Source organism: Melanostigma gelatinosum (assembly GCF_949748355.1).
Source record: "Melanostigma gelatinosum genome assembly, chromosome: 14".
Lineage (NCBI taxonomy): Eukaryota > Metazoa > Chordata > Actinopteri > Perciformes > Zoarcidae > Melanostigma > Melanostigma gelatinosum.
Window position 1 is genome coordinate 12,203,218 of NC_136647.1, and position 26,363 is coordinate 12,229,580.

Genomic DNA, 26,363 nt, shown 5'->3' on the forward strand with positions numbered 1-26,363 from the left:
AGTAACATTTCTGGATTCATCTTTTTTTATTTTCAAAGAGTGAAGACTTGTTCTGACACCATGTGTTTTTTTGCTTGGTTTACCAAAAGTCATGTCTCCTCTTGGTTACATTTTACGAAATAGTCCAGTGTCCTTATTTTGCTGATTTATTTTCCAGTTTGTAGGAGTACTTTCATCCTCTTTAAACTCCAGCTGTGGAGAAATATTGTCCAATTATTATTTTTGCAGATCTCATCTCTCACCATCTCTTCCTCCTCAGCGTGTGTAAGACCTCTTCCAGGTGAAGTTATCTTCCTCTTCCTCTGCATCTACGCTACTCTCTTCAGGTGTCTCCAGTCTTTGTTTCCTGATCATGTTGGCTCGCCTCCTACGAGGGGGAGCCACGTCGCTGGTCCTGCTCCTCAGCCCACCCTGACTGTATTCTCCTCGCGGACCATCCGAGCTCACCCCATCCCTCTCCTCCCTTTTCAGGAAATCAGCCACTATTCTGAAGTACTCCAAAACTGCAATATGACTCCAGTTACCTATCTTTTCCACCTCATTTCCATCCCTCCCTCCCTCCATCTCTTCTCTGCCCTCCAGAGTGAACCCACAGTGCCCTCCTCTGTCTGTCAGCACCAGAAGGAAATAAGGATTGCTCAGGAAAAGGGGGAGAGGCAGGCGGGAGGAGAGGATCGTCCCGGCTGCAGATACATAGCACGGGGACCGCTACCTCATCTGCATCCCTCAGTGGTTCGTTCCTCTCCCAGTAGTTGTCCCAGTCCTTGGCTGGGTAAGCCCTCTCTCCGAGTGACCAGGCCACTGAGGGTGCCAGGCCCTGTGAGGAATGAGATCCAGTGCTCAGTCGAGACTTTCGAGAGCTTATTGGAGGGCTTGGGGTCCTCTGCTGAAGCTGGGCCGAAGAGCAGGACCGAGTTTCCTCAAAGTCTCTGAGGGAGGAACAGCTGAGGGCCCGGTCCACATCCAGGACTCCTCTGAAGGAGCTTGCGTATCTTATGACAGCGACATGTCAAAAATTTTTTTTTTTTTAATAATCCTCCCCGATATTCCATTCATGTTCTAACTGCTATTAATACATTTTCATCTTGCTTTAATTTCTCTCACCTACTGAGCTGCAGTTTCCGGAGGAACAACACCCCCCAGCGATAGATTGAAGGCATGGCTGTTTCGAACCACAGTTGTCCCTGGAGGACAGGTGAGATGGCTGCAGCCGCCGTCAGGTATGAACTCGATCCACATTCCCCCAAGTAGGAAAGAAGAATCCCCGAGCCTGAACCCTCGCTCACTGCAACCATTACAGAGGATGGGTGGCGGTTGTGGACATAAGCCACCGCCTGAAAGTAGACATCAAAGTTCTCGTCATTGTCAGGTAAAATAAACCATTCAAATATTGGACATTTTGCAAAAATAAATGACCGAAAAGTTTACAATGGTCTAATAAAATCACAATCTAAAGAAGAAAAACATGATTATAAAAAGTGTACACTTAGCATCTTTCTATACCTGCTCAAGATCAGCTGGGTCTCCAAACTCAGTCAGTCGAGCTGTGGTCAGCGGGCATCCCGCTGTGCCTCGAGCGTGAAATACGACCACATAAAAACCCAGACGCATGGCCTGATGGCACAGCAATTTTAGATGGGGGGTCATCCCTCCCCAGGACTCGGGTATGAGGAGGAGGACAGGAGGCCTCGCCGTGAAGCAGCCTAGCGACTTCCCCCCTGACTGATGCTCCTTCCTGCCCTCCCACCGCCTCCTCCCGACCACCTCATCCAGTCTTGTTCCCACCGCCCAGTCCAGAGCCACAATACCCCCGTCTCTGAGGAACAGATTGTCTCTAGTGAACTGTAATGTGTGACCCTGTTGTCCACATAGCAGGCTGGAAAGGGTCTGGAGGTGGGGGTCTCCCTTGGGCCAGGAGGCCAGCCTCGGCCTGGCCAGAGAGCCACAGTGGTGGAGCAGATATTTGGCCAGCGCAGTGGGTTTGCAGATGAGTCTGTGACCATCTGAGGCCTGACCTGACCCAGACAAAATATCTCCCCCTGGTGATTTGGGCTCCCTGGTCCATGCTCTCATATTCCTGTCGAGCGGCAGCTGCAAGATCACGCAAATAATGACCCAGAGTCTCCAGCTTGCAGCCCTGACAGCCAGTCTCGTCCAACCACGTATCCTGGGCCTGCGAAGAGCCAGATACAGCAGCAGAAGAAGCAGCGATGGACCCATCCAGAGCAAATAATCCCATACAAATGATGCCATTGGTAAATAGAGAGGAGATTGTAGTTTAATTTAAAATCCAATGTTTTTCTCTGAGGGAAGTGTTGCTGTGATTTCCTCAGTGACGTCTAACCCCCATAGTTTACAAATTCCTGCCTTGTTGCATCACCTACCAGAGTGAAATTGTTGCCTCTCAAGTGGACTGACTGTTCTGGATAGTCGTCTTCTTTCTCCAGTTTGTTAAGAGGAGTAAAGGGAAGTCTTCAACGAATGGCAAACAAAGAAACGCAAAAATAAGAAAAGAGTGCGTCATGTAAACTGTTGTTTCTCAAATCCTGCTGCTGCTCCAAACATGTTCTCCTCCCTCCATAAATCATTTACTGCAAGCATGAGTTCAGATAGAAAGAGAGCAAACACAGGCCGCATAAATCTGTCCCATTAATGTGATCAGGATTACAGTCGTTGACCTTGCCAAGTCTTTGACAGTTTTAAAGTGAACATTCAATTGTCATTCCCTTTTCAAGTTGGACCGGGAGTGTTGTTGATTTCGTCATGATTTAGAATAACTTCCTTTATCAAAAGCAGTTTTTAGGACCGATGCACTTGTGATTCATGCACTGACGACTTTTCCTTTATTGAACGGTTTGTGAGTTGCATGAGATTGCTTTGACAACATGCATTTGAAGTTATGACTACTTCTCTTTGCATTTGAATTGGAGAATTAAAAATTCCTAAAGTGTTCAGTTGTAAAAATATGTGACTATCTGGTAATGGGTGTGTTGTAGTACATACTATTATCTATTGTCGGGAACATCAAGTACAAAAGCACGTTTCTCACACAACCTGCTTGAGAAGTGAAAGTGAAAGAATTCAGAATGGCGCAGATAAAAATATCTATTGTTTGCTTCTTCCAATATGAGCAGTAAATCTTGAAGCATCCAGTATGGTAACAGAGCTGTATATTCGGCTTTGTTGTATTGAATGCAGAAGAGAAGTCTATGAACAGCACTCAGCATATGGTTTTATTTTCAGTGCATGCAGATGTTTTGAGACAAGGTGCATGACGGTGGCAACAACATCTTCGGTGCTGCCCTCTCGTTTGTACGCAAACTGGTTTATGCTGTGTAGCCTGTCAGTGTGGGTTTACAAAGCACTGAATGGTTTAGGGCCAAAATACATCTCTGATCTGCTGCTTATGAACCATCCCGACCCCTCAGGTCGTCTGGGACCGGTCTACTATCTGTTCCCAGAGTCAGAACTAAACATGGAGAAGCAGCGTTCAGTTTTTCTGCTCCACATATCTGGAACAAAGTCCCAGAAAGCTGCAGGTCTGCTGAGACCCTCAGCTCATTTAAATCAAGATTGAAGACTTTTCTGTTTGCTGCTGCCTTTAATTGAACCACATTCAATTAATATATCAATCAATTTCCTGCATTTCTGCATTTTACTACTGCATTTTATTTCTTACACTGTTCTTAATTGCTGTTAAATCTCCTTTTCTTTTGCCTTATGTTTTGATGCTTTTAATGGTTTTAAAAGGACTGCACAATATATCGCCATTTCCTCCGGGACCGAGTTCGTGCAAGGCGTACACTATAAAACGCAGATCGGCAGAGATCTTTTCCAGACGTGGTTTGTGTGCGAGTAATTGCAGAATTGCGGCAGTGTATGGTTGATTGCGTGCAGCGCAATGTCTCAGGGAGACATCAATTATTGTTTCAATGTATGTTTTAAATCTCCTTTACTTTTTACTACTGAATTTTATTTCTTACATTGTTTCTTTAATTGTTTTTAAATCTCCTTTTCTTTTGCCTTATGTTTTGATGCTTTTAATGGTTTTATGTGAAGCACTTTGAATTACCTTGTTGTTGAAATGTGCTATACAAATAAACTTGCCTTGCCTTGGGTTCACTCCGGGTTCTCCGGCTTCCTCCCACAGTCTAAAGACCTGTGTGCAAAGACAGCTTCGGTTAATTAAGGACTCTAATTTGCCCATGGGTGTGATTGTGAGCGTGTATGGTTGTCTGTCTCTATGTGCCCTGTGATAGTCTTGGGACCTGTCCAGGGTGTAACCTGCCTTCGCCCAATGTCAGCTGGAATCTGCTCCAGCCCCCTTGAGCAGGATAAGCAGTTCATAAAACATGCATTAAGGTTATGAGTGTCACTGCAAACAATACATGAGCAGAACATGGGACAGAAGCTCGAGCTACGTCTCTTTGCATTTGAATAAGACAATTTCAAATTCTAAAAGTGTTTTCAGTTGTAAAACTATGTGAGTATCTGGGTATAATGGGTGTACTGTAGCACATACTATTATCTGTTGTCGGGAACATCTAGTACAAAAGCAGGTTACTCACACATCCTGCTTGAGAAGTGAAAGTGAAAGAATTCAAAATGAACCAGCTCTTGCCTGTTGGGAGGGAATAAGCAGCACCAATTGAATCATGTATATTCACATTCATACTGTAATATTGGCCTGTATCATTGTCATATGTACACAAATATCAACACTATCCGGGATCCCAGCGCTGCCTTGCGTCAATGTTGATTGAGAACAAATAATTAAGATAAATATTATTTTAGATTAATGCAGTGTGTTCATTTTATGCTGATACTGTTCATAATATTGTTCATATACACAATTGTATGCTATTTCTACTCTTCTATTGATGCTTTGCTGATTCTATGTTATGTTGTGAACCTACTTCATTTTGGTTCATTTCCGCTCTATATTATGCGGTATCTGCTTAATTACAATTATTAACTGACACGCCCAATTTACATATCTTCAGTATCAACCTGCAGTGTTTGCCTTGGTTCATTTCAGTGTGTGTGTTTCATTTACACATCTTGCCAAGTTTTTCTTTTGTTGACATTAATGGAGGATGTCATCCATGGACATGTCAACAACCTGTAAGGATTATTTCGGATATTCCCACACAGAACAAATATTGAGTATGCAGCACACAAACCTTACCAGTAAAGAGGCTGTGGAGTGCTGCAAAGCAGGGGTTTAAAAATAATGCTAGAGTGGAGAGGACCGGAGTAAGACCTAAGGTACGTTACTCTTTCAACTCAGTTATCAGAAATGTAAAGATAGACATTAGAGTTGTATTACATTGTGCAGACCATATACTCTTTTGTGTTACCTATCCTCTACTATGAACCACAATTAGAATATCGTTAAGACAAATGTTACCAAAGAAAGCGTAGAGTTTACAAATCAAATGACAGTTTTAAAGTGCTCTTTCTTTAATTTCAGATTTGAAATAAACAGGATAATCAATAACAATATATTATTGTGAGCTATGAAAAGAAGTATGAGGGCTAAAACTACATGTGAAATGTGATATAGATCGATCGATAGATAGATATAAACTTTATTCATCCCCAGGGGGAAATTAGTTATTGTATGTAATCACAAATTAAGTTTGTTACATAAAGTAGGTTATTTTAGTGAGGTGAGTGTTCGTGGTATGAAGGTTCTCCACTGAATCAAAATTATGTTTTCAGAGTTTCAGGTCTACAGCACTGCTGGTGTTATAGAAACAAGTGATGTTACCCTCATATTTAAATGACCTAAGGTACGTTAGGCTTCTGTCCATCCGGGGAGAGGGATCCCTCCTCTATTGCTCTCCCACAGGTTTCTTCGTCTTTCCTCCCGGTTAAAGGGGTTTTTGGGGAGTTTCCTGTTCCGATGTGAGGGTCCCGGGACAAGAGGATGTCAAACGTGTACATATTGTAAAGCCCTCTGAGGCAAATTTGTAATTTGTGATTTTGGGCTGTACAAAAATGAATTGAATTGAATTGAATTTAGTGTGGTGTTGTGTAAACATCATCTATTTTCTGCTGACGGCGGTTAATTTAAGGCCAACTATCTCAACTCTCTCAGTTACAATAAAAAAAGAAAAACATAAAATCATTTACACTCATTTGTTTCTAGCAGTTGTGACCGTTTCCACACCTTTATGAATTTAGTCGGCTGTAGGAATTGTCGAGAGCTTTTGTTTGAGACTAAATAAAGAATAAATTAAAGGACCAATAACTAATATACAGTCTCCAGGTAATGAACCACTGAAGGAAAAATGGAGAGAAATGTGTTTCTATCTCCCGCAGATCATTCAACAGGTTGAGCAATGATGTCTTCAGGGTTTGCTGCGTTGTGTCTCCTGCTCCTGCGCACTGGAGCGCTGGGCTTTGCGGTAATGCCAGGAAAGTCTCTGAATCAGTCTCTGAATCACCAGGAAATCACGGAGAAAGCGATATTAAAGTCCACCTTGCAGGTGTGCCGTGCTCTGGCCCAAGCTGAGGGGACAGACTTAACTTTTCCTGTAAGAATTCCCTTCAATTAGGTTGTTTTACTGGAAATGTTATGTCGTCTTTTTGCAATGTTAATATGATTTGACTTTGTGTGTTTAGGCAAAGCCTTTCACTGCAAAGGCTGTTGCTGTGGCCTGCGGTGAACCACAGTCGTCCAAGAGTTTCCGCCAAGCCATTATATTTATCATGCAGAGGAATGTACGGGTGGACATTCGCCATGCCCTGAATGGAAGCTTCCACTTTGATGATGAAATGTTTGTTGGAGGAAGGAAAATCATCACTGAGGGACTACTGGCTGTGAAAGCAAGCAACAAACAAGAGAACTTTGAGGCAGCGAGGCAGAAATTGGGAGAGATTTTACATCCCTTACAGGTTCATTGTTTCTCAAAGCATTACTGAAGCCGTAACTGTTTTAAAATATTCAAGGAAACTTGATGGATTATTAACCTGTGTATCTTTTGTCAACTTTAAGGACTTCTACAGTCATAGTAACTGGGTGGAACTAGGAAACAAACTCCCAAACTCTAATCTGATCAGATCAGACACCAGCATTGGTAACATAGCAGGTGAATAGATTGTGTAATGTCAGAGATGGTAGGCTATGATGTGACTGTAGAGGAATTATTTCACGGAGGAAAACATAATTCAAATGTTTTTTACTCAGATAAAAGCAGGGCGACATGTCGCAACTGTGATGGAGACGACTGCAGGAACAACATTTTGGGGGACATCATAGAGGAGAAGGTACTGACCTCTGGATATTTTGGTGTTGTGCCATTTTTATCAACCAAACCCAAAGGTAAGTGATTCCTTACATTTAACCGATAATGCCACAGCGTTATATATTCAGATTCACATTCACAAACGAATACATTCTTGAGATTTGCTATAAAATATTTGGATACAGTATAATGTCTTGACAGCAATAGATATGTCCCTTTCACAATGTTTACTTGTTACTTAACCTCAAACACATTTTGCATTATGTCTCACTAAAGCTGCAATAATGTTTCAAGTGCCTTGTACAGTATAGTATGTCTTGTTACAACAATGTTGTTAAGTGGCCTACAATGCACAACCTTTCCCAGTCAGGATACACACCCATTGGCTGTTTGGGGCCAATAAATATGGACTGTAAGATCACCTCAGGAGTCACATTCCTCTTCAGTTTCACTTTCCCCTGTTGTGTTTTCTGTCTTCTTGACTTTGCCTTCACAGGTTGTTGTTTTGAGGCTTTTGTAAGCTTATGTTCTCAAAACAATTCAGGTGGAACTTTCCCTAATTACTGCACAATATATAAAGTTAAAAAGAGGTCTATAGAAATAAAAGCACATATTTAACCACCAGAATGCTCCTCAGAAAATGACAAAAAAAGTAAACAGATCTCCCTCTTATGGTATCTATTGCAAAGGAAAATGCAGTCACGGAGGAGCAGTGGATCAAACAAGCGACATTGGACCTAAAGGTGGGATCAACAAAGACACTTTCTCATCCAGTCACGGACACCTCCACACTGACGCAGCAGACTTGGCGATAGCTGCAACCAGTGGGTTACTGGAGGACATTCGAGGGGCTGCTGGTGACAGACCATTCCTCCAGTGAGAAACCCATTCTGCATGTGTCAATGATGTACTATAAGGAGGTGTAGAGTACGTTTTTCATCCATTTGTTCCATCTCTCTTCATCCCTCAGGATGTTGGGAATCTCCAAAGGGTCCAGCAAAGCTCTTTGTTTTGTGATTGACACCACAAAAAGCATGAGCGATGACATTGCAGCAGTGAGGACCGTCACTTCCTCTATAATCAAGAGTAAAGTGGGAACAGAAGATGAGCCCTCAGTTTACATTCTTGTATCTTTTAACGATCCAGGTACAATCTTGAGGATGCTATACATTTTGTTGTTGTTCTTGTTGTTGTACATCATCATCGAGGTGTTTTCTTTCTCCTGTCTCCAACTGAACCCCAGATTTTGGGCCGCTGATAAAGACCACAGACCCAAACGTCTTCAAGTCTGCCATTAATTCATTATCCGCAGCCGGTGGAGGGGATGAGGGGGAACTGAGTCTTTCAGGGCTTCAGGTGATGTGATGTGTGTCTGTTACTACATCAAAATCTGCCCCCAGAAGCTTGTTGGAGTGTTTAAAGTTTTAACTAAAGCTGTCCTTGTTATTCCACTCTCTCTTCCTCATACAGCTGGCTTTAACCGGGGCTCCTTCAAATTCTGAGGTCTTCCTCTTCACAGATGCACCAGCTAAAGACAAACACCTGAAAAGCACAGTGATCGCACTCATAGAGCAGACGCAAACAGTGGTGAGTATCAAAGTATGAAATCATTTATGGTCAGAATAGCAGACCTGCAGCTTTCTGGGACTTTGTTCCAGATATGTGGAGCAGAAAAACTGAATGCTGCTTCTCCATGTTTAGTTCTGACTCTGGGAACAGAAAGTAGACCGGTCCCAGACGACCTGAGGGGTCGGGATGGTTCATAAGGTAGCAGCAGATCAGAGATGTATTTTGGCCCTAAACCATTCAGTGCTTTGAAAACCAACAGCACGATTTTAAAGTAAATTCTTTGTTGGACAGGAAGCCAGTGCAAAGACCTCAGAACTGGAGTGATGTGATCCACCCTCCTAGTCTTAGTGAGGACTCGAGCTGCAGCGTTCTGAATCAGCTGCAGCTTTCTGACGGACTTTTTACAGAGACCAGTAAACACACCATTACAGTAGTCCAGTCTGCTGAAGATAAATACATACAAGTTTTTCCAAATCCTGTTGAGACATAAATCCTTTAATCCTTGATATATTCTTCAGGTGATAGTTGGTTTGTGGGTTTTAACATCAGTGATTGAAGCTGAGCGGTGATTTTCAATCGTTCGTCCTTGGTACCAAAAACAATTACTTCTGTTTTATCTTTGTTTAATTGAAGAAAATTCTGGCACATCCAGTTGTTGATTTGTTCAATGCAGTTAGCCAGCCCTTTTATGGGATTATAGTCCCCTGGTGACATAGTTATGTAGATTTGTGTGTCGTCTGCATAATTATGATAACACACTTTGTTGTTTTCCATAATCTGAGCTAGTGGAAGCATGTAGATGTTGAACAGAAGAGGCCCCAGTATTGAACCTTGGGGAACACCACATCTCATTTTAGTCAGCTCTGATGTGTAATTAGCTCCAGACACAAAGTATTCTCTGTCCTTCAAGTAGGATTCAAACCAGTTAAGCGCTGTGCCAGAGAGTCCCACCCAGATTTTTAGTCTTTCTAGGAGTATGGCATGGTCGACCGTGTCGAATGCAGCACTGAGATCCAGTAATACTAAGACTGAACTTCTGCCATTGTCTGTGTTTAAGTGGATGTCATTGAAAACCTTAACAAGAGCAGTTTCAGTACTCTAATGCTGTCGAAAGCCTGACTGGAAAACATCAAAGCAGTTGTTTACGGCCAAGAAGTTGTTCAGCTGTTGGAAAACCGCTTTTTCAATTATTTTACTTAAAAATGGGAGGTTTGATATTGGCCTATGATTTTTCATTGTTGAGGAGTCTAAACTAGCCTTCTTTAGGAGTGGTTTAACAACTGCAGTTTTTAGGGCTTGTGGGAAGACACCTGAGAGAAGGGATGTGTTTAGTCAAGGGATGTGTTTACTCAAGGCCGTTTTGATTTGGTTGATTGTGCTTCTTGCTTTCCAGGTGAATTTCATGATTTCTAAGGTGCTCAATCGTAGGAAACACAGAAATGACACAATGAAACCTCTCAAGATAGCAGCATCAGATGCTCAGCTGTACAGAGACCTGGCCCAGGCGTCAGGAGGTCTGGCTATTGAAGTCACAAAGAATGAGCTCCCTGTGGCCACAAGCATCATAACAGAGTCCTCCAGCTCCTCTCTGGTAATATCACTTAGGTCTCACTACTACTTAGTTTGGTCAGTTCAAAGATTTCAGCTGTGTCATCTGTTTTATGTTTATTTCCTAGGTAACCCTTCTGCATGCAGCCAGGAGCCCAGGAAAATCAGATAACTTTACTTTTATAGTTGATGAAACGGTAACAAACCTTAAAGTTTACATCACTGGGCGCTCCCTCGCTTTCACTCTTACCAGCCCCACAGGTAATACTGCCTTTCCAAATGAAGTCTTCACTCTTTATTACGACTAAAGTTAAGGCATTATGTGGATTATTTCATGTAAAAAAATAAAGTTACAGTATAGTAAGTATGTCATAAAAACGTCATCGTATAGTGTCATAAAAAACTGCCAAAGTATGCCATTAAATAGTATTCCATTAAATGTCATACAAAATTAAAAAGCATATGTTATAGATATGCCATGAAAAAAATCATATTATGGTGTGCAATAAAAAAATGTAATTGTATGAAATCAATCACATAAAATCTCATTAAAAAAGTCATATAGTGTGCCTTAAAATATCTTATTTCTAACAAATGTTTGAAGCAATGAAATCATTATCAGTCTGTCACATAATGAATTATTCTTTTAATTTTAATTTTTGAAGGGGAATCTGAAGGGGCATCTCAGCAAATAAAAAAGAGAACACGATCATTGATCACTGCATCCCAGTCAGTGGGAAACGTCAAGACTCTGCAACTAAAAAGACAAGTTGGACTGTGGAAAATTGAAATGGCGTCAAGTAATCCCTACACTCTTAAGGTCATCGGTGAGACCCCCATGATTGATTTAATGTGATCACAAAATAAACGTTAGAGCCATGTTGGTACTATGATGTATGGCTACTAACAGCAAACAACATTCTCATCAGCCTCAGCTGTATTTATTTTCTAGTGCTGTTCAACAACTATTAGCTAAAGTAAGATGATAAACATGGTAACCATTATACCTGCTAAACATTAGCAATGTGAGCATGTTACAGTAGCATGCTGATGTCAGCATTTAGCTCAAAGCACAGCTGCATAAGCTTTGTATGTCATACATTTACGCAGATATTTGAACCCCTTGTTATTTTAACAAATTTAAAAGGAAATCTTTTAAAATGCAGCTCCCACATTTAAGAATTGCAGGATATGTTGCTCATACAGTAGTAGTAACCATAAAAAATAAAAAATAGAATACTCCAGTATCGTGTTTAAGCTTTGTTGAAATAAACACTGAAAGAAACTCTGTATATTTTATCCTTTTTTTCATGACTTTATTTGCAGGTCAGAGTCCGATTGACTTCCTGTTTGACTTTGTGGAGGCATCACAGGGCCCTCTCACAGCATATGATGCTCTTGACACACGTCCCAGAGCTGGTACAGAAAATTGTTAAGATGTGAATTTGATGACACGCTGATGTAACATAAAATGATCAAGTCAAACATGATGAATTTCAACGTTCTTTAAAGGTGTCAACGGTAGCTTGTTGGTGACTTTAACGGGAAGTGACTCCGCCACGGTGACAGAAGTCGCTCTGGTTAAATCGTCAGGGTCGGAGATTAAAGGAGTCGTGGAGCCACAGGGGGGTGGAAGCTTCTTAGTTCATGTCGACATGATGCCGTCGGTGGAGTTTGTGGTGCGGGTGAAGGGGCAGAATGACGGTGTTGACCCAAAGGAAGTCTTCGAAAGGCAGTCATCCACCAACTTCAGAGCCTCGAATCTGACTGTTATGGTGAGTACCCAGACCATCACAGTGTCACAGCAATATCACATCAAACATGAGAGAAGATGCAGCAATTAAAAATTGTTGTAATGTTCACTTAAATCATCATCACAAACACTGGTCCTTGTCTGATCCCCTCTGTTTTCAGGCTGATTCCGACAGCATCTTGGTACCAGGAACACCGTTCTCTGTGCCCTTCTCTGTGATGACCAGTGGAGTCGGGGGAATCTTCACCATCCAAGCCACCAATAACCGACAATTTAACTCAACATCTCCAACCAATATATTCCTGGAAACCGGGAGTAGTGCTAATGGTACCGTGACCCTCTCAGCACCTCTTAACACCCCGTCTGGTTCTGACGTCACCCTGACTATTGAGGTCGAGGCTCGTGGTGGTGAAGATACAAACTATGTTGTGCTGCGTTTCTCCATCCTTAACACGGTAATCCTCACGCTAAAGAATCCCATTTACAAGTACAATTCTTTGTTTTACAGATTTGTAACTTCCTAGATGTAATTTGTTACTGATTATAGGGAATATATTATAAAAAACTATACATATACTTTTTCTTCTCCTCATAGGTGACTGATTTTACTCGTCCTGTGTGTGAGCTGCTCAGCCTGCAGTCAAACTGCTCTGATATCTGCAGCTTATCGATGTGGGAGCTCTCTGTTCAGGTGACTGATGGGGCTGAAGGGACGGGTGTTGAGCGTGTCAGCCTCAGACAGGGCAACGGGACCATGAACACCAGTTTGACCGCTGGCAGCGGGAACATGACCGCTGCCAGCGGGAATATGACCGCTGGCAGCGGGAACATAACGCTGGTGTCCTACAGTTCGTCCTGCTGTTCGCCTGATGTAGAGCTGCTGATTGTTGATCGGGTGGGTAATGTAGCCTCCTGTTTCTACAGCATCCGGAAAGCGGCCACCAATAGCTCACAAACTGCAACCACCAGCAGCTCACAACCTGCAACCACCAGCAGCTCACAGCGTCCAACAGCAGCTGTTGTGTCTTTGTCTACCAGAGCTGTTCAGTCTTTTCTTCTTTGCTTGAGCATCACAATCCTAGGGCTCAGTTTTCTGTTTTAAATTGTATGGTAAAAGTTACAATGTTCAGCTCTTTGAAAGCATTCATAAAGAGGTACAATTCAACTTTAGAGTAATTTTGGGGGCTGTATTTAGTTGTGCTGTTGAATTATAATGCGGTACAATGTTTCTAATATTAGTTCTATATTTGGTCATTGATAAAAATGGATTGAGCTCGATGAACCTAATAACCTGTGTATGTACAACTGGGTGATATACTGTAAAATGAATGCTGAAATCTTTAAGCTATATTAACTACATTATGTGCTGTATGTATTACAGAGTACTTTGTTTCATTGTGCAACTTTCTTTAAAAGCTTAGCGGTGTTATAAAATTATGTCTTGGGCCATGTGAACATGTACATTTCATTATGACACTTAAATCAAGGAATATTCATTCATATTTTGATTACCACTGTTTATATTACATTGTGGAATAGTAATGCTGATTGAAGGACTACATCTATTTGGTCATTTAAACATTCATCATATATTATATAAATCACATTTACATCTGAGGGTTGCTTCTTAAATATATGATGACACAATAAAGCAATGAAAAAGGGGTTATGTTGACCACTGTGGTCCTTTTGGGAGAAAATCGTTGGACAACATTTGAGGGAAGATATATGATGTAGAAGTGTCCGATTACACCATCAGAGGGTAACGTCTTTATTAGATATCCACACAATTGGTAAGAAATGAATACCATTCAATACATTGGTTTGTGTTGTATCACTTAGGTTGAATATCTGCAGGTCCAGCATCAATCACCACTGCAGCAACATATGATTACATACATTACATATATGCAATAAAAATCATCAATGGTTGTTATCACCTAAATGTGACATAACAATGAAAGAAAATCATGTTCATTTGTTTCACATGGGGAGCAGCAGAAAGCAAATGTGATTTCCTCGTCAACCAAACAGGTATAAAATCATTTGAGCTCCCACTAGTGGAGGAGCAGTTTAAAAAGGTGATGTGTTCATACAGACAGTATGTGGCCCTCACGTTATGCATCGTCTGCTGTAAGTGATGAGACAGGAGCAAAAGAAGGACACCTCAACTGGGCATACAGTTTGGGTTAGATTAGATAACATCAACCACGGTGCACAAAAATAAAATACAACAGACAACATGAGACACACTGTCACAACAGCAGTAACACGATCACACAAACTAATACATTTGGTATAGATCAGTAGCCTCCATAGCCATATTATTATTATTATTATTATTGTTCCTGTCTCCCTGCCCAGGCAGCATCCTAAACGCACCATCATCTTTAGGAACATCAAGACTGTGAGTGCACCAGCCCTATCCAACCTGATAGCTACCCACATGGCCTCGGCTCCCTCCGACTTCACCGTGGACGGCCTGGTAGCCCACTACAACGCTGCCTTATCCCTCAGTCTCAACTCTCTCGCCCCCATCAAAACCCGGACTGTTTCCTTCAGCCGCCCTGCCCCCTGGTTCACTTCCGAACTCCGCAGCATGAAGGCCTCTGGTCGCCAGCTGGAGAGGCTTTCTAAAAAAACTGGCCTCACGGTCCACCTCCTGGCCTTTCGTGACCATGTGGAAACCTACAAGGAAGCTCTCTCTCAGGCCAAGACAGTATACTACTCTCGTTTGATCGGTGCCCAGCAAAGCAAGCCTCGATCACTGTTCTCCACCATCAACCGCCTACTCCGCCCCATTGACGCCCCCCATCCCTCTGGTGCTCCCGATCTCTGCTCCAAATTCCTCAACTTCTTCCAGGCGAAAGTCGACTCCATCCACCAGCAGCTCCTGACACCAGCCCCTCCCCCTCCACCCGCACTTCAGCCACCTGGCAACGCCCCCTCAGCGCCGCTCCTCTCCCTTTGTGACCTCTCCTCCTTCTCCCCTGTGGATGCTCCCCAACTGGCCAAGTTGGTCAGCTCGGCCAAGACGTCCACCTGCTCCCTGGACCCCATGCCTACAGCCCTGGTCAAGGACTGCTTACCCACCCTCTGCCCCTACATGGTGGACATCATCAACGCTTCTTTGGCATCTGGTATTGTCCCTACCAGCTTCAAAACTGCCTCAGTCACCCCCATCCTCAAAAAGCCTGGCCTGGACATTGATGACGTCCACAACCACCGGCCGATCTCCAACCTTCCCTTCCTCAGTAAGACTCTGGAAAGAGTAGTCGCCGGCCAACTCCATCTCCACATGTCCAACCATGAGCTCTATGAGCCCCTCCAATCCGGCTTCAGACTCCAACACAGCACGGAGACCGCCCTCATTAAGATCATCAACGATCTCCTCATTGCTGCTGACTCTGGCCGCCTCAGCATCCTCATCCTCCTGGACCTCTCTGCAGCATTTGACACTGTCTCCCATACCATCCTCCTCAACCGCCTATCTGACCTTCTAGGGGTCACTGGCACCGCCCTCTCCTGGTTTTCATCCTACCTCCATAACAGGGAACAGTTTGTTTCCATCAACGGCTCTATTTCCCCCCTAGCCCCAGTCAATCATGGCGTGCCCCAAGGCTCTGTGCTTGGCCCCCTCCTCTTCACCATCTACATCCTCCCCCTCGGCAAGATCATCCGCCATCACGGACTGAACTTCCACTGCTATGCTGATGATACTCAAATCTATCTCAGTACTACTCCATCCTCCCAGTGTTGTGGAATATTTCCTTAACAAGTTCAGGAGTGAAGTTGGTTTTATCCAAAGTGTCTAACATAAAAACAGAGTCTCGATGAATGATCAAAGTTTCAAGAAGTCAATTTAATGTTTGCAAACAGAGAACACAAAACACCACCACGTATTGCAGTGAGCTGTGAATATGCTCTCCAGACACAAAATCCAAACAAGATATTTATACCGGCCGGCAGAGAGGAACAGATAAAGCACAGGAGACTAAGGCAGAAATGTTTAGTCTAACAAGAATCAGTTGATATAGAGAAAGACCACGTCGGCTGTTTGTCCCGACTAAGATAGAAAAGTGACCTTCGTCCTAGACCAAATAGGTCAATGTGTTCAGACATCCAGACGCCCATGCAAATGAACTTTCTAAACAGCAATATGTCTCACAGATAATAACATGAGGAGGTTAAAACATTTTTTATCATTACACCAGCTCCCCCCTCAGTCCCTTGTCAACTGCCTGTATGAAATAAAAACCTGGATGTCATCAAATCTCCTCAAACTCAACACCAAGAAGACAGAGCTCATGGTTGTGGCACCCAAGGCGCTGCTCCGGAAGGTTGGTGACTTCATCCTCGAGGTTGACGGCTGCTCCATCTCCCCATCTCCTGAAGTCCGCAACCTGGGTGTGATCCTGGACTCCACCCTTTCCTTCGAGTCCCACATCAAGTCCGTCACCAAAACTGCCTTTTTCCATCTCCGGAACATTGCCAGACTCCGACCGTCACTCTCGGAGTCTGTTGCTGCAACCCTGGTCCATGCATTTGTCACCTCCCGCTTGGACTACTGCAATGGTGTCCTGTTCGGGGTACCCAACAAAACCCTGGACAGGCTCCAGTATGTACAAAACTCTGCTGCCAGGGTTCTCACGCACACAAAGCCCTGGCAGCACATCACCCCCACCCTCATCAACCTCCACTGGCTCCCGGTCAAGTCCCGCATCTCATACAAGATCCTCCTCCTCACCTACAAGTCCCTCCATGCCCATGCCCCCCAGTACCTATCGGACCTCCTCCGCCCACATGCCCCTCCCCGGAACCTGCGGTCTTCAGACTCTGGCCTGCTTGCCACCGCCCGCACCAAACTGCGAACCTTCGGGGACAGAGCTTTCAGTGTGGCAGCCCCCACCCTCTGGAACTCTCTCCCTGCGGTGATCCGCAACATCTCCACTCTGGACGCCTTCAAAAGGGCCCTCAAGTCCCATCTGTTCGCCAAGGCTTTCGGCCCCTAGTTTACTTGTTCTGTTTTTCTGACTGTTTGTCTAAACTGTTTTTGTCTAAACTGTTACTCTTGTAAAGCGGCCTTGGGTCCCCTGAAAGGCGATATATAAATTAAAGTTATTATTATTATTATTATTATTAAAAAAGAGTTCAAATAATGGCAAAAATGAAATGTCCATAAGTGGTGCAGCTGAAAACTCAAAGTCAAGCAAGTTGAATTTTAAGATGGCTGAGTAACTGTTGAGAGAAATGATTGTTCTCTGTTCTCCCCACAAGGGAGTTCATCAATCATGTTTCCACTGCATTCATCACAAATATCAGATGCTGTCAGTGTACCTGTGGTTCTAGAGGAAAGTCACTTTCAGGACATGTGTTCTTACTCGGATCATGACGGATAACATCATGATGTGTTTTCAACAGTCACTTTAAAAGAACCGCCTAATTTACATCTGTACAGTATCTGCCTGCAGTGTTTGCCTTGGTTGGTGTCCGTGTGTGTTTTAGTTTAATTTACAGCTCTTGCCAAATGTTTGTTCACGTTAAGAAGAATGCAGAATGTCATCCATGGACATGTCAACAACCTGTAAGTTTTGTTTCAGTCATTCCCACACAAAACATATATTGAGTATGCAGCACACAAACCTTACTCGTAAAGAGACATTTACATGTAAAATGTGATAATAATTGTATTAGGTGAAGAACTTTGGAATTTGTAAGGTTTCTCTCTCTGTTACCGCCCAGACGGACATTCAAATCATACCCAATGGAACAGGTAGAACAAGACCTGCGTCACCCTGCCATAGCTGTGGAGTGCTGAAAAGCAGGTGTTTACAAAGAATGCTAAAGTGGAGAGGACAGGATCAAGACCTAAGGTACGTTACTCTTTCAACTCATAGTTATCAGTAATGTAAAGATAGACATTAGAGTTGTATTACATTGTGCAGACCATATACACTTTTGTAGTACTTATCCTCTACTATAAACCACAATTAGAAAATCTTTAAGACAAATGTTACCAAAGAAAGCGTTGAGTTTACAAATCAAATCAGTTTTAAAGTGCTCTTTCTTTAATTTAAGATTTGATGGTGAAATAAACAGGATACTCAATAACAATATATTATTGTGAGCTATGAAGAGAAGTATGAGGGCTAAAACTACATGTGAAATGTGATATGTGTGCAATCACAAATTAAGTTTGTTACATAAAGTAGGTTATTTTAGTGAGGTGAGTGTTCGTGGTATGAAGGTTCTCCACTGAATCAAAATGATGTTTTCAGACATTCAGGTCTACAGCACTGCTGGTGTTATAGAAACAAGTGATGTTACCCTCATATTTAGTGTGGTGTTGTGTAAACATCATCTATTTTCTGGCTGACGGCGGTTAATTTAAGGCCAACTATCTCAACTCTCTCAGTTACAATAAAAAAAGAAAAACATAAAATCATTTACATTCATTTGTTTCTAGCAGTTGTGACCGTTTCCACACCTTTATGAATTTAGTCGGCTGTAGGAATTGTCGAGAGCACTTTTGTTTGAGACTAAATAAAGAATAAATGAAAGGACCAATAACTAATATACAGTCTCCAGGTAATGAACCACTGAAGGAAAAATGGAGAGAAATGTGTTTCTATCTCCCGCAGATCATTCAACAGGTTGAGCAATGATGTCTTCAGGGTTTGCTGCGTTGTGTCTCCTGCTCCTGCGCACTGGAGCGCTGGGCTTTGAGGTAATGCCAGGAAAGTCTCTGAATCAGTCTCTGAATCACCAGGAAATCACGGAGAAAGCGATATTAAAGTCCACCTTGCAGGTGTGCCGTGCTCTGGCCCAAGCTGAGGGGACAGACTTCACTTTTCCTGTAAGAATTCCCTTCAATTAGGTTGTTTTACTGGAAATGTTATGTCGTCTTTTTGCAATGTTAATATGATTTGACTTTGTGTGTTTAGGCAAAGCCTTTCACTGCAAAGGCTGTTGCTGTGGCCTGCGGTGAACCACAGTCGTCCAAGAGTTTCCGCCAAGCCATTATATTTATCATGCAGAGGAATGTACGGGTGGACATTCGCCATGCCCTGAATGGAAGCTTCCACTTTAATGATGAAATGTTTGTTGGAGGAAGGAAAATCATCACTGAGGGACTACTGGCTGTGAAAGCAAGCAACAAACAAGAGAACTTTGAGGCAGCGAGGCAGAAATTGGGAGAGATTTTACATCCCTTACAGGTTCATTGTTTCTCAAAGCATTACTGAAGCCGTAACTGTTTTAAAATATTCAAGGAAACTTGATGGATTATTAACCTGTGTCTTCTTTTGTCAACTTTAAGGACTTCTACAGTCATAGTAACTGGGTGGAACTAGGAAACAAACTCCCAAACTCTAATCTGATCAGATCAGACACCAGCATTGGTAACATAGCAGGTGAATAGATTGTGTAATGTCAGAGATGGTAGGCTATGATGTGACTGTAGAGGAATTATTTCACGGAGGAAAACATAATTCAAATATTTTTTTACTCAGATAAAAGCAGGGCGACATGTCGCAACTGTGATGGAGACGACTGCAGGAACAACATTTTGGGGGACATCATAGAGGAGAAGGTACTGACCTCTGGATATTTTGGTGTTGTGCCATTTTTATCAACCAAACCCAAAGGTAAGTGATTCCTTACATTTAACCGATAATGCCACAGCGTTATATATTCAGATTCACATTCACAAACGAATACATTCTTGAGATTTGCTGTAAAATATTTGGATACAGTATAATGTCTTGACAGCAATATATATGTCCCTTTCACAATGTTTACTTGTTACTTAACCTCAAACACATTTTGCATTATGTCTCACTAAAGCTGCAATAATGTTTCAAGTGCCTTGTACAGTATAGTATGTCTTGTTACAACAATGTTGTTAAGTGGCCTAACATGCACAACCTTTCCCAGTCAGGATACACACCCATTGGCTGTTTGGGGCCAATAAATATGGACTGTAAGATCACCTCAGGAGTCACATTCCTCTTCAGTTTCACTTTCCCCTGTTGTGTTTTCTGTCTTCTTGAGTTTGCCTTCACAGGTTGTTGTTTTGAGGCTTTTGTAAGCTTATGTTCTCAAAACAATTCAGGTGGAACTTTCCCTAATTACTGCACAATATATAAAGTTAAAAAGAGGTCTATAGAAATAAAAGCACATATTTAACCACCAGAATGCTCCTCAGAAAATGACAAAAAAAGTAAACAGATCTCCCTCTTATGGTATCTATTGCAAAGGAAAATGCAGTCACGGAGGAGCAGTGGATCAAACAAGCGACATTGGACCTAAAGGTGGGATCAACAAAGACACTTTCTCCTCCAGTCACGGACACCTCCACACTGACGCAGCAAACTTGGCGATAGCTGCAACCAGTGGGTTACTGGAGGACATTCGAGGGGCTGCTGGTGACAGACCATTCCTCCAGTGAGAAACCCATTCTGCATGTGTCAATGATGTACTATAAGGAGGTGTAGAGTACGTTTTTCATCCATTTGTTCCATCTCTCTTCATCCCTCAGGATGTTGGGAATCTCCAAAGGGTCCAGCAAAGCTCTTTGTTTTGTGATTGACACCACAAAAAGCATGAGCGATGACATTGCAGCAGTGAGGACCGTCACTTCCTCTATAATCAAGAGTAAAGTGGGAACAGAGGATGAGCCCTCAGTTTACATTCTTGTATCTTTTAACGATCCAGGTACAATCTTGAGGATGCTATACATTTTGTTGTTGTTCTTGTTGTTGTACATCATCATCGAGGTGTTTTCTTTCTCCTGTCTCCAACTGAACCCCAGATGTTGGGCCGCTGATAAAGACTACAGACCCAAACGTCTTCAAGTCTGCCATTAATTCATTATCCGCAGCCGGTGGAGGGGATGAGGGGGAACTGAGTCTTTCAGGCCTTCAGGTGATGTGATGTGTGGCTGTTACTACATCAAAATCTGCCCCCAGAAGCTTGTTGGAGTGTATAAAGTTTTAACTAAAGCTGTCCTTGTTATTCCACTCTCTCTTCGTCATACAGCTGGCTTTAACCGGGGCTCCTTCAAATTCTGAGGTCTTCCTCTTCACAGATGCACCAGCTAAAGACAAACACCTGAAAAGCACAGTGATCGCACTCATAGAGCAGACGCAAACAGTGGTGAGTATCAAAGTATGAAATCATTTATGGTCAGAATAGAATTTCTTCACAACCAAGTTGCAAGGGCGTAGGTTTGGTCTCAGCATTGGTAGGGACACTGCGGGGGGCTTCAGCCCCCCTAAAATAGGCCTAACGACGCCCCTGGTTGATATTATGTTGAACAGGCAAAATTCATTAAAACATATTGACATTTGTGTAACTTGGAACTGATTTAAACATAATAACAGTAACAAAACCTTAGTTTAAATTCAAAACAGTATTCTGCACCAAATAAATAATAATAACAATAAATGAATCCAGTTGTTGATTTGTTCAATGCAGTTACCCAGCCCTTTTATGGGATTATACTCCCCTGGTGACATAGTTATGTAGATTTGTGTGTCGTCTGCACAATTATGATAACACACTTTGTTGTTTTCCATAATCTGAGCTAGTGGAAGCATGTAGATGTTGAACAGAAGAGGCCCCAGTATTGAACCTTGGGGAACACCACATCTCATTTTAGTCAGCTCTGATGTGTAATTATCGACAGACACAAAGTATTCTCTGTCCTTCAAGTAGGATTCAAACCAGTTAAATGCTGTGCCAGAGAGTCCCACCCAGATTTTTAGTCTTTCTAGGAGTATGGCATGGTCGACCGTGTCGAATGCAGCACTGAGATCCAGTAATACTAAGACTGAACTTCTGCCATTGTCTGTGTTTAAGTGGATGTCATTGAAAACCTTAACAAGAGCAGTTTCAGTACTGTAATGCTGTCGAAAGCCTGACTGGAAAACATCAAAGCAGTTGTTTACGGCCAAGAAGTTGTTCAGCTGTTGGAAAACAGCTTTTTCAATTATTTTACTTAAAAATGGGAGGTTTGATATTGGCCTATAATTTTTCATTGTTGAGGAGTCTAAACTAGCTTCTTTAGGAGCAGTTTAATAACTGCAGTTTTTAAAATGTTTTTAAAATGAAAACATCAGTTTGAATAGCTTGTGTGCATGATTATCATGCAATTGACAGGCAATGTTGCTATTGGCATTGGTATCAGCTGACAAGGTATGTTTATAATTGGCAGTGGCACGACCGCCCTACTCACTGTACCTTGCACATGTTTAAAATAAAAACATGAATCTATGAACCTGTGTATTGTTTGAATAGCTTAGTATTTAATGCACAATAAAGTGGTATACACGGTACTAGGCCCATTTAATATAAAACACAATTTTATACAATATATATAGTCAGGGGTCCCTGCGCCATCTCTCTATCAGTTTGGGGGTCCTTGGCCTGAAAAACGTTGAAGACCCCTGCGTTACACCTTAAATTTTCGGACCTTTTTCCGTTTCTTTTCAGGTGAACTTCATGATAACTGGCATACTGGGATCTCGTCGTCGAAGACAAAGTGATGATGGCCAACAACAACAATTCAGCAATCAGATGGTGACATCAGGTGCCCAGCTGTACAGAGACCTGGCTCAGTCGTCAGGAGGTCTGGCTATTGAAGTCACAAAGAATGAGCTCCCTGTGGCCACCAGCATCATAACAGAGTCCTCCAGCTCCTCTCTGGTAATATCACTTAGGTCTCACTACTACTTAGTTTGGTCAGTTCAAAGATTTCAGCTGTGTCATCTGTTTAATGTTTATTTCCTAGGTAACCCTTCTGCAGGCAGCCAGGAGCCCAGGAAAATCAGATAACTTTACTTTTACAGTTGATGAAACGGTAACAAACCTTAGAGTTTACATCACTGCGCGCTCCCTCGCTTTCACTCTTACCAGCCCCACAGGTAATACTGCCTTTCTAAATGAAGTCTTCACTCTTTATTACGCCTAAAGTTAAGGCATTATGTGGATTATTTCATGTAAAAAAATAAAGTTACAGTATAGTAAGTGTGTCATAAAAACATCATCGTATAGTGTCATAAAAAAATGCCAAAGTATGCCATTAAATAGTATTCCATTAAATGTCGTACAAAATTAAAAAGCATATGTTATAGAACAGTATGCCATGAAAAAAATCATATTATAGTATGCAATAAAAAATGTCATACACAATTGAAAAAGTCAGTGTAGTAACTCATTTAATTGTAATTTTTGAAGGGGAATCTCAGCAAAGCACTGACACAACAGGATCATTGATCACTGCATCCCAGTCAGTGGGAAACTTCAAGACTCTGCAACTAAAAAGACAAGTTGGACTGTGGAAAATGAAAATGGTGTCAAGTAATCCCTACACTCTTAAGGTCGTCGGTGAGACCCCCATGATTGATTTAATGTGATCACAAAATAAATGTTAGAGCCATGTTGGTACTATGATGTACGGCTACTAACAACTAACAACACTCTCATCAGCCTCAACTGTATTTATTTTCTAGTGCTGTTCAACAACTATTAGCTAAAGTAAGATGATGAACATGGTAACCATTATACCTGCTAAACATTAGCAATGTGAGCATGTTACAGCATGCTCATTTAAAAATTGCAGGATATGTTGCTCATATCGTAGTAACCATAAAAAATAGAATACTCCAGTATCGTGTTTTGTTCATCTGAGCTTTGTTGAAATAAACACTGAAAGAAACTCTGTATATTTTATCCTTTTTTTCATGACTTTATTTGCAGGTCAGAGTCCGATTGACTTCCTGTTTGACTTTGTGGAGGCATCACAGGGCCCTCTCACAGGATATGATGCTCTTGACACACGTCCCAGAGCTGGTACAGAAAATTGTTAAGATGTGAATTTAATGACACGCTGATGTAACATAAAATGATCAAGTCAAACATGATGAATTTCAACGTTCTTTAAAGGTGTCAACGGTAGCTTGTTGGTGACTTTAACGGGAAGTGACTCCGCCACGGTGACAGAAGTCGCTCTGGTTAAATCGTCAGGGTCGGAGATTAAAGGAGTCGTGGAGCCACAGGGGGGTGGAAGCTTCTTAGTTCATGTCGACATGATGCCGTCGGTGGAGTTTGTGGTGCGGGTGAAGGGGCAGAATGACGGTGTTGACCCAAAGGAAGTCTTCGAAAGGCAGTCATCCACCAACTTCAGAGCCTCGAATCTGACTGTTATGGTGAGTACCCAGACCATCACTGTGTCACAGCAACATCACATCAAACATGAGAGGAGATGCAGCAACTAAAAATTGTTGTAATGTTCACTTAAATCATCATCACAAACACTGGTCCTTGTCTGATCCCCTCTGTTTTCAGGCTGATTCCGACAGCATCTTGGTACCAGGAACACCGTTCTCTGTGCCCTTCTCTGTGACGACCAGTGGAGTCGGGGGAAACTTCACCATCCAAGCCACCAATAACCGACAATTTAACTCAACATCTCCAACCAATATATTCCTGGAAACCGGGAGTAGTGCTAATGGTACCGTGACCCTCTCAGCACCTCTTAACACCCCGTCTGGTTCTGACGTCACCCTGACTATTGAGGTCGAGGCTCCTGGTGGTGAAGATACAAACTATGTTGTGCTGCGTTTCTCCATCCTTAACACGGTAATCCTCACGCTAAAGAATCCCATTTACAAGTACAATTCTTTGTTTTACAGATTTGTAACTTCCTAGATGTAATTTGTTACTGATTATAGGGAATATATTATAAAAAACTATACATATACTTTTTCTTCTCCTCATAGGTGACTGATTTTACTCGTCCTGTGTGTGAGCTGCTCAGCCTGCAGTCAAACTGCTCTGATATCTGCAGCTTATCGATGTGGGAGCTCTCTGTTCAGGTGACTGATGGGGCTGAAGGGACGGGTGTTGAGCGTGTCAGCCTCAGACAGGGCAACGGGACCATGAACACCAGTTTGACCGCTGGCAGCGGGAACATGACCGCTGCCAGCGGGAATATGACCGCTGGCAGCGGGAACATAACGCTGGTGTCCTACAGTTCGTCCTGCTGTTCGCCTGATGTAGAGCTGCTGGTTGTTGATCGGGTGGGTAATGTAGCCTCCTGTTTCTACAGCATCCGGAAAGCGGCCACCAATAGCTCACAAACTGCAACCACCAGCAGCTCACAACCTGCAACCACCAATAGCTCACAAACTGCAACCACCAGCAGCTCACAACCTGCAACCACCAACAGCTCACAAACTGCAACCACCAGCAGCTCACAACCTGCAACCACCAATAGCTCACAAACTGCAACCACCAGCAGCTCACAAACTGCAACCACCAACAGCTCAGAAACTGCAACCACCAGCAGCTCACAAACTGCAACCACCAGCAGCTCACAACCTGCAACCACCAACAGCTCAGAAACTGCAACCACCAGCAGCTCACAAACTGCAACCACCAGCAGCTCACAACCTGCAACCACCAGCAGCTCACAAACTGCAACCACCAGCAGATCAGAAACTGCAACCACCAACAGCTCACAAACTGCAACCACCAGCAGCTCAGAAACTGCAACCACCAGCAGCTCACAGCGTCCAACAGCAGCTGTTGTGTCTTTGTCTACCAGAGCTGTTCAGTCTTTTCTTCTTTGCTTGAGCATCACAATCCTAGGGCTCAGTTTACCGTTTTTAATGGGGATCAACTGACCTTCTACATGTTAGTGTGAGGAAGAGTTGCGGTTTGTAATGTTCTTTTGGCTTTGGAAAATCACCTGCACACTACATACCCTCAGTTGCCAGTTTATTAGGTACACATAGGTAAAACCAATATATGCAACTAAGAAGCTATAAATGTGTAATATTAGATTGGCCAGCACCATGGCACATAACTTGTAACTGGACAGTAGCATGGTAAAACTGAATACACGAGCCATGAACATTATTATACCACACTAGGTTTTTGTATGTTATAATAATAATATTATAATATTATGTTTCTAATATTCGGTCGATATTTGGGCATTGATAAAAATGGATTGAGCTCGATGAACCTAATAACCTGTGTATGTACAACTGGGTGATATACTGTAAAATGAATGCTGAAATCTTTAAGCTATATTAACTACATTATGTGCTGTATGTATTACAGAGTACTTTGTTTCATTGTACAACTTTCTTTAAAAGCTTAGCGGTGTTATAAAATTAAGTCTTGGGCCATGTGAACGTGTACATTTCATTATGACACTTAAATCAAGGAAT

The 26,363-nt window shown here is 42.5% G+C and overlaps 3 protein-coding genes across 3 annotated transcripts; 2 read left to right on the forward strand and 1 right to left on the reverse strand.

Moving 5' to 3' along the window:
• Positions 1-255: 255 nt before the first annotated feature.
• On the reverse strand, positions 256-2,253 carry LOC306788209 (protein ABHD15; the record flags this gene model as incomplete). Its single annotated transcript, XM_079283622.1, is given in 4 exon segments — positions 256-658; positions 660-992; positions 1,105-1,334; positions 1,504-2,253. Coding segments are annotated over 4 exon segments (1,716 nt in total).
• A 4,097-nt stretch (positions 2,254-6,350) lies between these two features.
• Positions 6,351-13,572, forward strand: LOC306788207 (von Willebrand factor A domain-containing protein 7-like; the record flags this gene model as incomplete). Its single annotated transcript, XM_079283620.1, has 15 exons — positions 6,351-6,542; positions 6,631-6,903; positions 7,004-7,097; positions 7,196-7,330; positions 7,943-8,129; positions 8,224-8,399; positions 8,497-8,609; positions 8,724-8,840; positions 10,216-10,413; positions 10,499-10,631; positions 11,036-11,197; positions 11,697-11,789; positions 11,883-12,145; positions 12,285-12,578; positions 12,719-13,572. 15 exons carry the CDS (start codon positions 6,351-6,353, stop codon positions 13,223-13,225), a joined length of 2,937 nt encoding a protein of 978 aa, XP_079139746.1. The 3' UTR covers positions 13,226-13,572.
• A 4,377-nt stretch (positions 13,573-17,949) lies between these two features.
• LOC306788208 (von Willebrand factor A domain-containing protein 7-like) lies at positions 17,950-25,867 on the forward strand. Its single transcript, XM_079283621.1, has 17 exons — positions 17,950-17,996; positions 18,765-18,979; positions 19,068-19,340; positions 19,442-19,535; positions 19,635-19,769; positions 20,382-20,568; positions 20,663-20,838; positions 20,936-21,048; positions 21,163-21,279; positions 22,618-22,830; positions 22,916-23,048; positions 23,362-23,511; positions 23,884-23,976; positions 24,070-24,332; positions 24,472-24,765; positions 24,906-25,302; positions 25,711-25,867. The coding sequence occupies exons 2-17, from the start codon at positions 18,785-18,787 to the stop codon at positions 25,809-25,811; spliced, it is 2,934 nt and encodes a 977-aa protein (XP_079139747.1). The 5' UTR covers positions 17,950-17,996; positions 18,765-18,784; the 3' UTR covers positions 25,812-25,867.
• The last annotated feature ends 496 nt before the right edge of the window (positions 25,868-26,363 follow it).